The 18,213-nt window shown below is 49.0% G+C and overlaps 1 protein-coding gene across 2 annotated transcripts in view; it reads right to left on the minus strand.

Moving 5' to 3' along the window:
- Positions 1-5,480: 5,480 nt before the first annotated feature.
- TULP4 (TUB like protein 4) overlaps positions 5,481-18,213 on the minus strand; it is a 245,770-nt gene continuing 233,037 nt past the window's right edge. For both annotated transcript variants that reach the window (XM_024122434.3, XM_055087417.1), the window contains exons 13-15: positions 17,626-17,769; positions 12,650-15,165; positions 5,481-10,951 (exon numbers count right to left, since the gene is read on the minus strand). In XM_024122434.3, coding sequence (XP_023978202.1) covers positions 10,835-10,951; positions 12,650-15,165; positions 17,626-17,769 — 2,777 coding nt within the window. In that variant the 3' untranslated portion in view covers positions 5,481-10,834. The remainder of the gene's footprint in view (positions 10,952-12,649; positions 15,166-17,625; positions 17,770-18,213) is intronic.

Raw genomic sequence — 18,213 nt, forward strand, 5'->3', positions numbered from 1 at the left:
AACACATTAGCATACTGATGTTTCTAGAAAATCCTACAGTACAGGAACGTGTTTTCCTTTCATCAGTGCGCACAATTACTGGGGAAGTATGGCCCACGCCTGGGCAATACTGACTTAGTCCCGTCTCCTCATCTATCAGTTAGGTTGCGCAATTTTGGTGACAGACGCAGGATAAGCTCCTTCATCTCCCAGCTTGCGGAGCAGTGCTCCTCAGCCTACTCCACGCTGCCTCCCCTCGAGGCCCGGGACAGTGACACCCCCAACCAGGTATTCTCACTGATCTAGAACCCGTTCACAGTTAATATAGTCTTGTCACTACTCATTGAAAGAGTGCTGTGACCCAGCCTTTACCAAGGACTTTCCATTCAAGCCTGGTCTCAATTATAACTCTGCCATCCAAGGGTGCACATAGGCATTTGTTAAGGACATGAATACTTTATAAGCTGTAAATGAAATGTGAACTGTTTCCAAGAAAAATGCCTGGGTTTTAAAGCTGGAATCCTGCTGATCTGCCCCATCCCTTACCTGTAACCTTGGCGCTCCAAAGGTGCACAGCATGGAGCTCTCCCAGTGGAGCCGGCCAGGCACCAGGTCTGGGCAGGGCTGAAGCGCTTAGGAGCCCAGGCCCCTGGGAGAACACTTCACTGCTTCTGTGACAAGAGGGAACAAAGCCTGGAACACTTCATAGCACAAAGCAGCCTAAAGGAGACCTCTGTGCTGGAAAGTTTGGCTCCGGCCCCTGCCTCTTCTACCTCATGCAGCTCTTTGTCTGGCCCACGTGAGAGGTTTGAAGATCAACTCTTTTCTCCCCTTTGGAGGGTGGCTGGTGTGGAAAATTCTGGGCGTACTGTCCTTTCTGGTTCTTCTCTTTGGGCAGAGTCCCTTTCTCCCACACCCAGGCAGGTCTTTCTGCTAGCAGCTCAGGCTCTCTGATGAAAAGTCAGCTATCCTTCAGAGTGGCTTCTCTTCTCTGAATTTTAACGCACTGAGTTTCTTGTCACTTCTGAGACATCCTGGTCAGGGGTCCGGACAAGAGAAACCTGGGTCTTTGGAGCGTCACATCCCTCTTGGGAAGCTGATCATCAAGGAGATAGTAAGTGAAGGGCAAATGTTGAGGACAGCTCTCAGCCTCGCCCTGGGCTCTGGGTCTGGGCATCAATTGCCCGGGGAGGGCGGCTTTCCACTCGCCGGGGCTTGGAGGCGGGGAGGTGTCAGTGCTGTTGTTCTCTGTCATTTACGAAGCTTCACAGGAGCCCTTTTCAAAGAGGAGTGGTGATTTGGCTGCTCTGAGATTTGCTCCTGGCTTTCTCTCAACACTGCCCGGCTTGGAGCAAAGTCACTTAGGAATTTCTACCTGATTTCCCCATCTCTAAACTGGGACCCAACCTTCCCACAAAGGGCCTGTGAAGAGGGATTTATGATGCCACAAGGGCATACTTTCCCACTGTGCTTTGCAAAACTTGCTGTTTTTATGGGGTTGCGTTGTTGGTGTCATTTTTACCTTTGCTTTGGTTTTGGATACTAATATACAGCCAGACAGCCTTGTGTTGTACCAGTTAAACAGAAGACCTTTAGCTACTTAAAAGTTAGCTGCGTCTCTATAGTGTACTGAGGATAAGAAAAAAAGTACCAGGCTCCAAATAAAAGTCTCTTGGAACGGATGCACTTGTATCTGGCTAGTTTTAAAAAATTATTATGCTTTCAAATACAGGTTTACCAGTTCTTCTTTCCACACAGATCACATTTTTCAAGCACGAACTTGAGAGACCAACATCACGAAAACACAACATTAAGAGACAGACTGGCGTGCCCCGTGCTGCAATCCCTCTGGAGGGCAGGTCGCTGCAGGCACCCCCTCAGAAGGAGGAGGGTCACCATCACTGCTTCTAGCCGCTGGCGGGCAGAATGCACCCAGTGAGTTACACGCCAGGAACCGAGCAGGTTTGGGGAATGTGATGCTCTCAAGAGGTGGGTGTGACCTAGTCTGAGGGCTTCCTGGGGACACTGGCGGAGAAACCTGGCTGATCCCCTCAAAGTCTGTTGCACTCACTCTCTCAGCCTCCCAGGGGTTCAGCACCTGCCAGGAGGTATGGGTGTTGGAAAAGAGGATGCTTATGAGCTCATCCCATGGGAGGGGAGCCCCGAAGCAAGGGTGAGACCCACTGGGGTGGAGCTCGTGGGAACAGAAGGCAACAGGAGGGCTAGCGGAAAGGAGGCCGACTCCACGTGGCTAAGTTGGGGCAGAAATCCTGAGGGTTCGGTAACTCCGACGTTCTGCAGTTTTTAGAGCAACGAGCCTCCCCCACTGGCTTGGGATCCGCGTCAACAAATGAACCCTTTGGCCTTGACGGGACCTTCTCCCCCACTGCTAGGCACCAAGCCTCGGCTGGGGCTGCTTATTCTAACGGAATGAATGGAGACAATCTCTTCCTGTCGGAGAAATGTTTTCTCTTATGATTTAAAACAAAGGAGTCAAGCTTCAGTACTGGCAAGAAACCATAATCCTGGGACTTAAGAGCCTCCTGTAGTCAGTACAGGCTCTTGAGGAACGTGTGACGGAGACTCACAGGACCCCGCGGGGCTCCAGCACAGAAAGAAATGAGTCACTCGAGGACAGTCCTGCTCCTCACAGCGGGAATCCATCCCACGTTTGTGTCTCAAGCACTGTGGTGTCTGGGTCACTCACCTTACCAGGAGAGAAAGAAAAAGTAACACTGGTAAAGCCCAGGTTTCCATGACACCAGATGTGAAAAGAACGGGATTCAAGGATGCAAGGATTTCCCCTCTTGCAACAGGGACTGCACCACTACTGGGTCGATGCAACACTGTGACAGGTGGTTCATGGCGGGCCCTCAAGGTGACACCTAGGGAGGGAGGCAGGCAACACCGAATTAATCCACGTGAAAGGAGAAACCACAAGACCGTGTGAACAAGCGGGAGGCCCAACTAAAAAAACGCGCAGCGACCCCTGGTTCCCCGCACACACAACGGGGGATGGTGTCAGGACTGGCCACTTCTTCCTACTCTGAAGAAGAGTGGAAGAGAACTCATGAGGTTCTCTCTGCACCCTGACGGCTGAAGATGGGGTAAATGACTAAGGTAACCGGCTTGACTAAGTGAAGGCGACTTGATCAGTAGTTTGAGATACTGCAATGTGGCCAGCCTTTAATATCCAAGCTCCCCCCATTTTTTTTGGTGGTGGAGGGGCAGAGGAGGGAAGGAGCACATGCAGTGAAAATGCTGCATAATCACGGGACTTAGAAAGTGCCTGGAACAGAGCAAGAGCTAAATGGCACATGGGCTACCGGAATTTCAGATTAATCAACCGAAGGCACAGATATTTCACATGGCAAAGACAAAAATGGTATGCAAAGTGTGTGCATGCTGTCCTGAAGGTGACTGAGGTTTAAGAAATTCCTCAGGCTTATTTGTCCTTAAGATAAACTCAATTAAGTTCTCTGCTATAGTTTTATAATTTCCCACAGAGCTTTTACTTTGCCTCAACAGCAAGGTTTCAAGGAACAAGGCTTGAAACTGCACTGAAAGCTCCCATCCCTGTGCAAGGGAAGCTTCAAGAGAGTGGCTTTAAGGTCACCTAAAGCACAGAGAACGCACTCCCTATAGAGGGAAGCGATGTGGAAAGCAGGAAACTAAGAAAAGGCAAGGCAGAAGGGATGAGGTATAACTATTTTCACACCTGACTCAGTTTCCTGCCAGGGTCCTGCTTCTGTGCTGGTGTACCTGTTATCACTTGAAGCTATCGTTCTAACAGGAACTTCAAGCAGATTTAAGAAATGAGCCCACTCTTCACGTGGATGGTTTCACCTTCTTTAGTGGATTGAGCAACTCTTTCTAAGATACGCAAAGAAACAAATCCACACGGACGTGCTCTTTTCGGATGCCTGGGTGAGTTAACTGTTCTATCTTCTGACAACTCAAGAAAGAGCTGTCGACAGGGTGAGCTCACCTGCTGATGGGCGAGGGTGGCCCACCTACATTGCCTCTTTTCAAGGGAGATGACTAAGTGTAAGTGGCTCAGAGCTCATTACAGGCAAATCATTACGAAACACCAGAGTGAGAAGCTGGAATAAACTAGGCCTATTCATTAATGTGACCTAGAAATCTTCAATTCTATTTCAGGATCATTTTTTTTGGTCTATGGAATCCAGGAATCATTTCAACCTCTCAATGCTTCAATTTTCTTCTGAAAGGAAAGGAAGGCAAAAGGTAACCACTTTATAGTAGAGTTTGGAGATTTACCTGTGCATTCTTGAAAAACTGCAATGCAGTCTCCATGAGGCAGTCATTTCTCTTCTACAATGAGTTTTGGGGACAAGGATGTGAGAGCTAAATTGATTCCCTCTTCTCTTAACATTACCGGGAAAAGAATACTGAACACCGGAATAAAAATAGAATGCATCCTTTTCAAAATAAGTCTGCAGAAGGAAAGGGATTTGCCAAGTTTTCTTACTTAAAAAATAAATCACTTCTGGAGACACCAACTCACACTGAACGGCCCCAAAGCTGACCTTGGGGCTGGGCTGGTGGAAAAGGTAACCCCACTCCTATACATGGTCCTTAGCACCAACCAACACAGCCTGGCTGTTAGGGTCTTGGTCCCTTGGTTTTGGGGGGAGGGGAGAAGGGGGCTTGTTCCTGATCAGGTTTCCTTGCTACCTGATTTAAGTGATGAAGATACAAGGAATATTAACTTGAAGTTCACAGACTTTCACAATAAAACGAGATATATTTAGATTCTCATACAAAATTCGGGTTAGCTTCGTATGGTTATTATCAAAGCACAGATTTATAGTCCTATGATTACTTTAAAACTTAATTAATGATTAGAATTTGTTAGAGATGACAGTAGTTTTTGGTTCTCTTCCTCCCAAAGCCTGAGTGACTATATGTCTATTTTTTATCTCTGAAGAAAACAAATGGGTGGTTCTGTAAATGCACATGGGAACCACAGTGTTTACAGATGCGCCTCCTGTGATCCCCAGTCCCTGCCTCTCTCCCACGGTCAGAGGGAACTCTAGGGTGGAGCAAGGAGGTGCACTAAGACTCATTAGTAATAACAACAATTAACAGTTATATTAGCACTTGTAGTGGAATTGCTCAAAACCGGTTCTATTAAGTTTGCTACAAATTAAAAAAGGTGTCGATGTGTCTAGCACCTCAGATCTTGTAGGTGCTATGACAGAAGCACCGTGAATCAGACCCTCTTTTCTTTGGATGGATCATGAACATTTATGTAATCAGAATACACTGAATGATATGGACCAAAGTTCAATGTTTCTACCATGACAGTGTTCAGTGCAGCACTATTTACAATAGCCAGGACATGGAAGCAACCTAAATGTCCATCGCCAGGTGAATGGATAAAGAAGATGTGGTACACACGGGAGAGCAGCTCGGTGCTTTGTGACCACCTAGAGGGGTGGGATAGGGAGGGAGGGAGGGCGGGAGGGAGATGCAAGAGGCAGGGAACAACAACAACAACAAAAAGATGTGGTACATATATATAATGGACTATCACTCAGCCATAAAAAGGAACGAAACTGGGTCATTTGGAGAGACGCGTCTGGACCTAGAGACTGTCATACAGAGTGAAGTAAGTCAGAAAGAGAAAAACAAATATCGTATATTAACGCATATATGTGGAATCTAAAAATATGGTATAGATGATCTTAGCAGAAATAGAGACACAGATGGCTCCTCTTTGAAAAAGCAAGGAAAAATAAAACAAAAACAAACACAAACTCAAACCAACTCACCAGGAAAACAGCACAACCTCTGACCTCTCAGAAAGAGCAATGATGATAAAGATCTCAGGTGTCAAAGCAACCCCTGGCAGTAACCCAGGGATCGGAGAAGCAGCTAGAGGGTGGGTCATGCCAATGGAGAGCGGTGATTTCTTCTCAAAGGACTCAAGACCGCATCTGAATTCTGCACACAAGTAACTGATTTTTTTTTGATCTGTAAAATTTTATTAAGCAACAGCTGACAACTCTTACAACTTCAAATCATCAGGAAAAAAATAAGGAGATTAATCCATCTCAGTAATAAAGACAGAAAATACTTTGGACAAACCACGCCATTTTGAATGCAAACCATTAATGCCTTCTAGAATACCTCCTGCACAGTCTAATACACAAAATACATAAGAAGAGAGGAAATAAGGGTGAGCTCATTAGAATGCAAATCAGAAATCTCAACGGATCTTGCTTGGAAAGTAAAACAAAGCAGGATGCTGAGTTAAAAAACAAACAAACCAACATGAGAGGGATCAGGCACACACAGCAGCGCGCCACTCCCAAGGCAGGGACAAGAGCATGCTGGTGGTCTGGTTTGGTCTGGGGCCTGTGCACCTGCTTCGCACACTTACAGTTAGGGGGGAAGAAAGGGAAAAAGAAAATGCCAGTAGTAATAAACTCAGAAATTAATCCAAATTTACAGTACCAAAATAATGCATTTATAAACAAATGCAAAAACAATACCCCTTTGGTAAATAATACAGTGCCTTTTTCAGTGAAACGCATAACCCATGCTTTTCTACAACACGAAAAAAATTTTATCTACAATAAACAACAAGATCTTAGAACCCTCCCCCTCCCCTTTAAAAGAACATATAAACAGAAAATATAGGTACAAGTAAAGTTACAAGAAAATTGCACAAAGCCAAAGAAATGAAAACCACAACCCTTCAGAGCTTCATCAGCCAGAGACAAGGAAATGCACAAAAGGTGAAGAGTTTTGAGTTGTGTGCTGACAAAATTCCAGGAACTCAAACAACATTTGGACACATTTTGTTTCAGCTAACTTTGCTCACAACCACTGACCTGGCCAAATGACAGATGGCCCACATGGGGACACAACGGGTTCCTTCTCGAGAAAACCTTCTGAACACAAACAAAGCTCATGCAACACTGCACAGCACACTCAAAAACTCAAGCCAGCCTAGGCATATACTCCTTTGTTCTTTTTTCAACTCACTCTTCAGGGCAAAGTGGTGACTTATTTTAGGGCTGTTCTCTGGGGTGTCCACCGAGCAGGGCACACTCATGGGGAGGCTTGTCTGTCTTACCTGGAATCGGTGCTTTTGTATAATTTTACGAGAACAAACATGATTCCAAATGCATTTGTTTCTAGAGGTGAACCTTCCAAAGATATTACTTTAAATGCACTGGTTTACATTCAGTAGGTAGCTCATTAATACAGGAAAAAAAATATTTCTTTACAAAGGGCAATGTTTTGGAACCTTCCTTCCAAGTTTGTAAAATGGAATTGATGAAACTGTTACGTTTCGGGCCCTCAAGCCGTTCGAGCTGGTCGACAGGAGTTTAGAAAATTGTCCAGGCCGTCCCTTCTTTTACAGACAAATGGAGGCCCACGGCCACCCTCCAGCTTTGTGGCCGAGCCGGCTTGATCCCGGGGTCTCCTGACTCTCGTCCATTACACGTCTTCGCATGCCCTCGCGGGGCACTCGATGAGGAAGCAACGGCCGTGGGTGAAAACACTGCAAACTCTCTGACCTATCCTGCCACGAGAGCGTTGACATTTTCCTGCTTTCTTGGTACCGATTTTTCTTAGGATATACATACATTCAATGGGTATGCTATACTCAAAGCTGTGCCTTTGGTTTGATGAGGTAAAACCAAATTTAAAACTGGCTCTCATGTTTGTTAACATACTGCTTCCCTCAAAAAGGCATGGATTCTGTATGTGGTTGGCTATTTACTGGGCTAATGTTTTTAACTTTAGAGATTCACTGAGGTATCTTAATATTCATAAGTTGCTATTAATGAACACTAAATATGTAGAATCCTGCTGCTTAAAGTACTGACTTTGGTAGCATTTAATAAATCGAGACTGACCGAACGGAAGCAATTTTTAAAGTAAGTGAAAACGTCACCATTAAGTGAAAAGACACGCGTCGCCACGGCTGCAGACGCCTGTCTGACTGGACTGGAGACTACATCTCCCTTCGGGCCAGGGCCACAGAGCTGAGCGACCGCCGCTCATCCAGAGGCGGATCCAAGATGGAGGCCTTTGTCCCCAGGTGGGAAAAAGGTCCTTTGGGGAGTGAGTTAAGAATTTAGTAAGTTTAGTTAATTATTTGTGACACATACTTTCGCTTCACACACGCATCTGTAGTCTTCATTCCAAGGATTTCCCTCTGTATTTTGCTCTTATTAAGAAAAGTTCTAAAATGTGGTCTCTACATTTCAAAAACCAGTCAGAACTTGAAGAACTGAAACTTACTACTATAGTTCCTTTTTTGTGCTACTCATTCTCTTCAGTCTCATTTCATTTCACCTTTTATTTTCATTAAAAATAAAGTTTTCAACAGAAGGGGAAATAATATTTTAGGATACGTGATCTCAAAGAAATCTTCTCCTTTTATATAACTGATAACACAAAATGAAAAAAAAATTGCTTTTAAAGGATTAATAGGAATTTTTTCCAATTAGAAAAAGTTACAAATTGTCCAGTTAAAAAACCTTCTATCATAACCTTTTATTTCTTGCAGCAAAATATACTGCCACCAAATAAGTCATTACAAACATACTATTTTTCTAAATAAATAATAAAGTGGGCATAACTCACCAGAACATAGTAACAAAATAATTCCTACGAACACTGTGAAAGCAAGATAAATAATTAACTTTTGGACAATAAAACAGGGGAACTGCATTTAAATTATTTAGAAATAGGCTATAACCATTATTGCACAGCTGATAATAAGCATTGAAACATCATGTTAAGATACAGAAACTCATATAAAAGAATTATATAATTCTGAATACACTGCTAAATTCTTTCTGGAAAAATTTACCCACCAAAGAATCCGGTTCAATATTTTAAAATATAAAATGGGAAGCTCTGCTATTAGCTGGGAGATGTCCTTCACCATATTTGAAACCTCACCTGTGTTTCTTCTGGGTCTGGAGAAAATGGTAAGTGATGTCATCTTGCGTTGGGTCTGTTTCTTTTCTAATTTTTAAACTAAAACAGAAGATTAAAAAAAAATTTTTTTTTTTTTGGAAAGTACGTTTCTGCAGTATCTTCCACCTGTTTGTTTTCAAACAAAATCCAAATTTAGGACCCTAAACTGGTAGACAGTTCTTGTGTTCCTGCCCTAAACAACACCACAGATATCAGTAACTGAAAACTATGTTTTCATGGGTCGTGTTATCAGGGCTGAATATCGCCCTCCGTGGAGGGGGAGGTGGGAAACGATAATCTCTGGGTCTGTTGTTGTTGTTGTCGAAATTAACAAATAGTCAACCAACTACATTAAGTACTGTAACTTTAACCACGTTCTCCCAGTGGTTTATCTCCTCAGTAAACAGTCTGTACAGTTAATAAACTTTTTTTTTTTCCTAGAAAAGCTTGTGGGGCTCTTGTCAAGAGTTGATTATAACTCTTATCTTTTCATACCCTGGCAAATGCCTAACATTTCTTTTGCTACATTTCTAATCTGTTGGAAAACATCTCTAGCCAACTGAATTTTAATATAGCCCAAAAGAGGAAAGGCGTGCTTTCAACTGTGTTGTCAGCACTTTTTTTTTTTTGCGGTTCGCGGGCCTCTCACTGCCGTGGCCTCTCCCGTTGTGGAGCACAGGCTCCAGACGCGCAGGCTCAGCGGCCACGGCTCACGGGCCCAGCCACTCCGCGGCACGCGGGATCCTCCCGGACCGGGGCACGAACCCGTGTCCCCTGCATCGGCAGGCGGACTCTCAACCACTGCGCCACCAGGGAAGCCCTGTCAGCATTTTTAGAAAGAGCAAGTGTAGAACAGTGTTACCTAATGGGGAAGACACCGTCTCTGGCATGGTTCCCAGGTTCAACAATGAGAGGGGAGAGGGAGTGAAGCCCACTTCTCAGCAGCAGGTCTCTTAACGAGCCACCACCACAGCCCAGAAAATCGCTGCCCTACACCACACTACTCGGGGATCTTTCTCCCGAAGTCAATCAGACTGAATGATTACTGAACCAACGGAATTTTGATATATTAGGAAACTAGTGGAGGCTTCAGTGTAAACCTCCTCTGAAGAGGAGCGTGGCTCTTGTACTGCTTCAAGTCACACGACGTGAGCCACCCGCGTGAACACCTGCAGGTGTTCGCCCGTCATCCTTTCCCTACGAGCTACCCTATGAGCTCATGAGCAAATCGTATTTATACCTGGCAATAGCACCCCCGTAAAAAGCCTACTTTTATTAGTCAAACACAGTGCATTTGCCAAAATACCCCTCATTAATCAAGTCACCTCTGGGGGGATAACACAATAGGTGTGAATTAAATGCTGTCCCCCCACAAGAGAACCTGTACCTTCAGGATTTTTTGGTTGTGTTTTTCTTAAAAAGTATTTTATATTTACACTAGTAGTGATGTTGGAGGAATAATAAAAGCTAGATGTTGTGGAGAATGAAAACAATGCACACTCCTAGTCTAGAAGAACAGCAGGCGAGAAGGCAGTCTAACCTTCCTTCTGAAGGGCCCCTTGTCCCGTCACCGACATAAGCAAACCCAGTGGGACATTCCCACAGCGACCACGCCTCCTAAACACCACCAGGTAGGTGCCTTACACCCTTTGCTTGCAAACGCCGCTCTCCTGTATTTTACTTTTGTTTAAAAAAATAAGAGAAGAAAAAAAAAATAAAGGATAATAAAAACCCAAACAAACAACAACGAAAGGTCAGTGACCTCCCCTGGGCCTGACAGACGTTTCCAGTTTTGCCCTTGTCTTCTGGTCCCCCGGGCACCAGGCCGTGCAGGCTCCTCCAGCGTCTGCGATCAGACAGCTTTCTCCTCCCCACACCAGTCTCTTCATTTGAGGCGCTGGGTCACGTTGGCCAGGGCAACTGCAAAGGCCTGCACAGCGGAGAAGGGGTACTGGAAGTCCAGGATGTACGCGTTGCCGTCAATCCTTCCAAACTGCATCACCTGGGGTGAGGGCGGGGCAGTGAAGCAAAGACGTTAAAGGAAAACCTCCTTGCGGCTCCCGATAGAAGCAGGACAGCGCGGCCTGTGAGATATTTCTGCCAACAAAAGCGACTCTGAAAAGCTTCTCAACCTAACTATGACTTTGTCGGAAATAAACAGATGGAGGAGCATGATAAATCGTGCAGTGGGGAGGCCACAAACAAAATTCAGAGCGTGGAAAGCTCCTCGGGTCAAAGGGAGTGGTTTCTCCACCAAGGAAACAGAAGGAGAAAGAAAAAGTAGAGAAAAAAATCTACAGGCTAAAAAGAGGCTTAAGAGAACCACCACCTGTGATTTGTCAGATGGCACACTGCTCAGAGAGGGACCAAGCAGAGCACACGCGGTCCCCTTGCACTCCACCTCTTGCACCTGCCTTCCTGTCACCCCAGTGCTTACTGTGACCACACTGCATCATGTTATTATATGATCTTACACATATTTAATTGTTTATGGTCTTTCTCCCGTTTTTGTAAACTCCAGGAGGACGGAGATCTCCCTCCATTTTCCTCAGTGCTCTAAATTTCAGCACTCAGAACTGGGGTTCCCAAACTCTCTGTAAAGGGCTGATGATAAAACATTTTAGACTTTGTAGGTCACATGGACTTTGCCACAGCTACTGAACCTCTGTTGCAGGGCAAAAGCAGCGCAGACAGTACTGAAATAATGGGCGAGGCTGTGTTCCAATAAAACTTTATTTATATGAAAAGGCTGCAGGCAGGATGGGACTGTAGGCCATAATTTCCCAACTCCTGGCCAAGAGGATTGCCAGGCATATAGCAAGTGCTCAGTAATCATTTCTTGAGTGAATTAATGATGATGAGATTTAAATATGAGCAGTGAAGGGAATTCCCGGAATGGTTGAGAAGGGTAGTCCCAGAACGACAGCCATGCAGTGGGCCCACAGCAACAATTCCAGGTTGGAGCAGGAAGAACTGACAAACTACACAAAGTGCTCAAGTGCACCAAGAGGAGATGTATGTTCTGCCAGAGAACTGGGGGAGGACTTAAACACAGAAACACAGAAAAACAAGCAAATGAAAACTGGGTAATTATTACATCTAGGGTAAAAAGCCTACACGATAAAAAACGAACTGTAATTAAACCATAATACATGGCTCAGAAATGAACCATATTCAGTGGCCCAAAGAGGGGACCAATGACTACTGATTTACCTGCGAAAAGGGGGAAGGGAAAGTTCACATGTTGGGGGGCGTTGGGGTGAAGAAAATGAACCCTCATGGTGCTCAGGAAGAAGTCAGTACGTGACGCCCCAAACTGAAAAATCAAGAGATAGAAGTAGGAATGTGTTCTTCACAAGTACGGTGGCAAACACCAGAAGCGGCACACAGAGCTGTTAGAGCCGGCCTCTGGAGAGCAGCTGTGGGCAGTGGGCAGGTGCCTGCTGTTTTCCTCAGGGGTCTCACAGAACCATCTGACTTCCAAAAATCAGGACATGCGTTACTTTGGGGAGAAATAAAGAAAAGATAGCAACAGGCACACTGACAATTACAAGCCCGACCGGCCCCAGCTAAGAGTCATCAGCCGTTTGCCACATTTCCCATCTGGCCTTCTGAAAAATGCTCCCAAAGGCCAAAGTCCAGAGACCTGTCAGGACCAGAAAGTGGCATTCTGGCCACACCCCAGCACATGGCTTCTTACCTGCCGCCCCTCCAGCTCGATCTGGAAGTTCTTTGCCGACTCCTGGGTCACCCGCCCCCCGAAATCCAGCTGGTACACCTGCGTGGCCTCGTTCCAGAGAGGCTGCTTGTTGGCCATGACGTACACGAAGCCCTGGCTGCCCAGCCGCCCGTCCTCTTTCTCGCTGGCTTTCCTGCACTTGAACTCCTCCAGCTCGCTGGCCGCCCTCAGGCTCCTCTTGCTCTTCCAGCCCTTCTTGCTGCCCTGGCTCTGGTTCATCAGCTCGTCCCCGCTGATGAACAGCTCCGGCTCGCTCTCCGAACTGTCCTGGAACTCATTTGTCTTATTCAACTTCTTCGACTTCAGCTGGTCTTTCTGACTCTTCACTTTCTTCTTCTCTCTCCCCAGGCGGGGGCTGGAGATCAGGGAATTAAAATCACTCAAAGTCCGAGCCTCCTTCTTCACTTTGCCTTCAGTGATGGCCTGAACATTTCCCTCCTCGGCCCGGCTGTCCAGCCGCTTCCGGTTCTTCTTTCCGAATTTCTCCGTCCGCTGGGGGACTGGGCTCTCCGTCAGGGAGAGGACTTCCTGGAAGTTGTCTGCGGTCTCTACCATCACCTCTGTACCCAGGTGGCTCTGGAGGTCCGTGGGCGGCGGGGACACGAGGGGCTTCTCCACCACCAAGTGCGTCTTGGGGGGGAGAGCGCCCTGGGGGTTCTGCACGGGCGGGCACGCGCTGTAGGAATTCCAGGGGTGCAAGGCGATGGGTGGCAGCTGTAAACTCGAGCAGGCGCTGCTTCCCGGATACAGGGGGGGCAGGGTGCAGTAGGAGAGGCTGGGCGGGTAGGCCGTTTGAAGAACCACGGCGGACTCCTGTTGTGCAAACTGTGCTGGGGCCAGAGCGTCTTTCGGGGAGCAGGGAGCCTGCACCCCCGTCAAAGGGGAGGTGTTGTAGCCTCCCGGATAGGGCACTCCCATGCCATAGCCTGTCTGGAAAGTGGCAGTAGGGCTGGCGGGAGGCCTGGGAGAGACGAAGGGCACTCGGGACACCTCCAGGTGCTGGCTCTGACCTACCATCAGAGGGGGCAGCTTCAGGGGGTTGGGCACCGCGGTCTGTGCTGTCCTTTCCTGAGGAACCCAAACATCCTCCCCCAGCACGGGGTCCCACTGGTAGGGGGGCGGCCGCTTCAAGGCCACTGCGGCTTCGCTCAGCGGGGGGTGCCTCAGCGGCTTCTCGGCCTGACAGTGCTGGGCCAGCGCCTCGTCCTCGGTGAAGGCCGAGTTGACGTAGTCGGCGCGCTCGCGGGCGCCGTCGCCCGCGCTCAGGAGGCTGTAGGACGACTGGGAGGTCAGCGGGGAGGTGCTGGCCGCGTGCGCCAGGCCGGCGCCCGGCTGCGCCCCGGCTCCCGGCTCCGGCCTCCCCGCCGCGCCCGCGCCGCTACACTGGCTGCAGGTGTACAGGGCGGGCGGGGGCCGCGCCGGGAACTGCGCCGCGCCCTTGGGCCTGGGCGGGTGCGGCGGCGGCCGCGGGGGCTCGGCCAGCGGCGCCGCCTTGAGCGCCGCCTCGCGGTTGTTCCTGCGCAGCGTGGCGTGGATGAGGCCGCCGTCGGGTCTCTGCCCCGCGCCGCGACCGGGGCCGGGGGTGCCCAGCGGGCCGGCGAGGTCCGGGTAGGGGGGCGGGTCCCCCGGGGGGATGGAGTAGCGCGGGACCGTCAGGCGGTTGAGGGTGGCGCTGGTGCAGGGCTGTGGGACCTTCTTCTCGGTGGCGGTGAGCCTCAACGTGGCCGAGCTGCCCGGGCCCGGAAGCGCGTAGGTGTTCTGGGAGCAGAGCATGCGCGTCCGGGGCCGGCACACCTCCTCCACGTTGCCGCTGCTGTCGAAGGTGGTGATCCTCTCGTAGCCCAGGGGCGGCTGGTAGTGCGCCGCCGTGGGGTAGGGCGAGAAGTCGCCCTTCTTCAAGCACGTGTCCAGCGAGGGCGGCGGGGGCGGCGGCGGGGGCGGCGGCGCCGCGGTGGTGGGGGCGGCGGGGATGGTTCCTGGGTAGGGGGGTGGGGGGTTCATCTTGGCCACCTGGACCTCCTGGGGGGCGCTGAACACCACGGCGTCCCCCTCGGTGGCCAACTGTGGCACCGGCCGCAGGGCCTTGGCTGGCTTCTGCAGGTGCTCGTGGTCTCGGTCCCCGTGGTCCAGCACGGACAGCTGGATGGCCCCCGGTGCTGGCGGCGGCAGGGACAGCTGAGGGGGGTTGGGGATGACGCGGCTCATCTCCACGCCCCCGAAGATCACCTGGCCTGGGCTGGAGTAGCGGCTGCCCACGGGGTACTGGGCGGCGCTGTCGCTTGCGTGCTCGGCTGCGCCCACGGCTGTGGTCTGATTGGTCAGGACGTCCAGCTGCACATTCTGGTTGGCCAGCAGGGACTGCACCAGCCCGATGCTCTGCGTGGGGGACATCGCTTGGGCCGAGCTGTGGATGGGGGCGATGGGGATGTTCACGGTGCAAGGTGGGCTGTTCTCGGGCACACCAGATGCTCCTGTCACTGAAAGGAAATTAGAAAGATGAACTGCTTACAAACAAAACACTGCCCTGAAACTGGGTCAGAATAAGCAACAAACACATCTCTGCTCATCCAGTCCTTCTGCATACAGAATGCAATCGCTACAGAGGAAGGTGTGTTTGCTTAGGGAAAGCTGGACAGTTCACACAAGTTACACAACACTTCCCTAAATGTTTCTAGAAGGACACACAGGCAATCCCGATGGGTTCTTCAGGGCAGCCTGCAGTCTTCCGTAAGCTAAGGGCACTGCCAGAGCTTTTCAATCAATACCTCTGAACCTTCTGAATTTGGTACCATGTACCTGAATGGCACCATGGCAAACGATTAAGTGTTTAAAAGATGCTTTTAACTTGCGATATTCATAAAACAGCCCACTCTTTTGTGCAAGAAGAGGGCCCTGGTACAGTATGAAACTCCACTGAGGACTCAGTGCCTAGGCTTCTTTTGAGTGGATTCATCCAGGGTTACGGACTGGTTAGTGTGGGAAGTGTCATGCAGCAGGTGTGTGTCTGAGATTTGTACAGCAATTAAGTTTCTGTAAATAGGACCGTGTGAAATGCAGTAGAGAAACCAATGAAAAGACTACTCTAGCAAATGTGCATATGAGGGGAAGGGTCATTTCCTAATTTAGCTGCTTTTTAGCATTTCAAATGGTATATAAGGTGAGCCCCACTGAATAAACCCTGTAAATATGTCCTATTTGTACACAGTGGGGATTTAATAAAGTGTGCATCTGAGCGATGACCTGCAGACCACGTGCACGTGCTCAGAGCCACTGTCTGAACTGCCCTGCCTGAAGTGCTCACCGAGCACGGCAAGCTGGCTCATGTGGGCCTCTAAGTGCTGTGTGGCAACTAGTATCCGAGCAGGAAATAGAATTTAACAGGCTAATTGCAGAGGCTGGCTGACCTTTCACCAGAACTTCAGAATGAAACCAGCTGGTTCATGAAAAGCTAAGCCCGCCCTCAGCGCCTGTAATGGACTCTCCCCTTCCCGGGGGGTCCTCTCGTGAGAGGTAACTATCTCCTGGCTGCACGAATCTGAGCCCTGTCCCAAGTTTTCTACTATTCCTGTTCAGCTTCCTCTTCCAGATGTTCTCTCCTCGGTATGGAATACTGACGGCAGGTGTCTTCCCCGCTGAACGAGAGGAGAGTCTCTGTTGCATCACGAAGCACTGAGTTTAAACTCTGAGACCAAACGTTCCCTCCTCCACAGGGAACCACAGACGATTACAACAACAGCTGAGCGTTAGAGAGAGCTCTATCAGTCACGTTCTGGGAGAACGGAAGGCAATAAGGAGAAAGTGTAAAAGATACTCCCAGATCCAAGGCTGTGAACTAGCAGGGCACAGGCTACACGCTCACCAAACCGCAGGCTAACACGGTTGCAAGACCTTGCCCATCAGGACTGCGTGAGTCCAGAACATCTGCTCCACCCGTGAGGAGAGATAAATTGTCAGAGGACCAAAGGCGGCTACTGTCAGAAAGCACAGTCATTTTACAGGTAAAAACCTGGGCTGAGAGAAGGCAGACAACTCCCCCACGTTCAGAGCCTGAGCTGGGATCAGTGTCCAGCCCATCCCATGGCGAGACTAGAGCCCCTCTGTTTGAGAATAACGAGGTAAAGGAAAAGTCAGTGGCCCATGCAGGGTTCCTCTGACTCAGAAACCAGAGACTTTCAGAACCTTGCTTGGTTGTAAGTAGAGGAATCTCTGTGTTTATAAAATTGTTACAGGTGGACTTTTTTTGAGAATAGTCACAGACAATAATTGGGAGACTAATTAGAATTCATTCCAGTCTGTTAATCAAAATAGGACCCCCTGACTAGAAAGCACTTACATTAACCTAGGATGCTATAGATATTTCAAAATCTGTAAACTGGGATTTAAAAACCTTGTACCAGATTTTACTTTTAACTCACACCAGGCTTCTATTCTATGCATGGAGACCTGCACTGGACTTAAGAGAGAGATGTTGAAATGCACAGGTTTTCTGCCTGGGAGACGGGGCAGGTTTGAGAAACTGGGCTTCGTGGGCGTAGGGTCATCTCTGTGACGTCATTCTCTAAGCAGGGGCTGAGAGGACGAGGGCTGGCCTAGGGCCCGTGAGACAGGGTTTCGGTTCTGATTTCTGACTGGTCCCGTTAACTTCTCTTTGTCCAGGCACGTGACCGGGAGGATCACCGCGAGGGTAAAACGAGGTGGTGGTCAAAGCGCTCACGGCCAGCTCGGTCGTCCTTGCTCTGCTAGCCCCCCTCCTCCCCAAGCCAGTGACAGTACGTGACCTTCCTGCCGTGACACCTCACATGCCTTCCAACCTTACTGAGGCAGCAGGCACAGGCTGACGTGCTGTAATCCTCAACGACTACCACTCTGTCCCCCAACACGACCCACTAAGCGAGGGTGTGGGCTCGTGACAAACCAGCTGACATGCGTGAACACACCTGGTAAATCATCTTCATCTTCACTGAAAACATTTGGGTTGAAGGCAGGTAAATTAACAAAGTCCATGGAAATCTTCCGAACCTCCGGGAGATAGATGGTCATCTGCCGCGGCTGGAGATGCAGGAGGCTGGTTTTATAGATTACTGGTGGGGAGGAGGAGGAGGAAAGCACGGTCAACAGAGACACGGCAGAGGACAGCCAGGGTGCCAGCAGAGTCCCTCACGGGAAGAGAAATGGGGCTGCGGTGTCCCTGCCCTCAGAAGACAGATCTGTGCGGGCGGGCTGAGAGCCTGAGGGCAGCTCCACATCTCCCCGCTGGCGCTCGACCCGCCAACCCGGACACAGTGCAGATTCGGTGACAACAAATTCTCGGTCTAGCCCGGCCACTCTGCCAGAGGTTTGTCTACAGAACCACACATTTCAAACGTTAAAAACTTACACTCTTTTTTGGAATGAGCTGGGTATGAAAAATATATTTTTTAAAAATCTCATTTGCAATCAGAAGGATAATTTAGTGAAAATCGTTGTGATAACCAGAGTGCCGAGCTCAGGGGAATCTCGGGCACTCAAGGAGCTGTCTGAAGGCA

Source organism: Physeter macrocephalus, chromosome 10, assembly GCF_002837175.3.
Source record: "Physeter macrocephalus isolate SW-GA chromosome 10, ASM283717v5, whole genome shotgun sequence".
NCBI classification, from domain to species: domain Eukaryota; kingdom Metazoa; phylum Chordata; class Mammalia; order Artiodactyla; family Physeteridae; genus Physeter; species Physeter macrocephalus.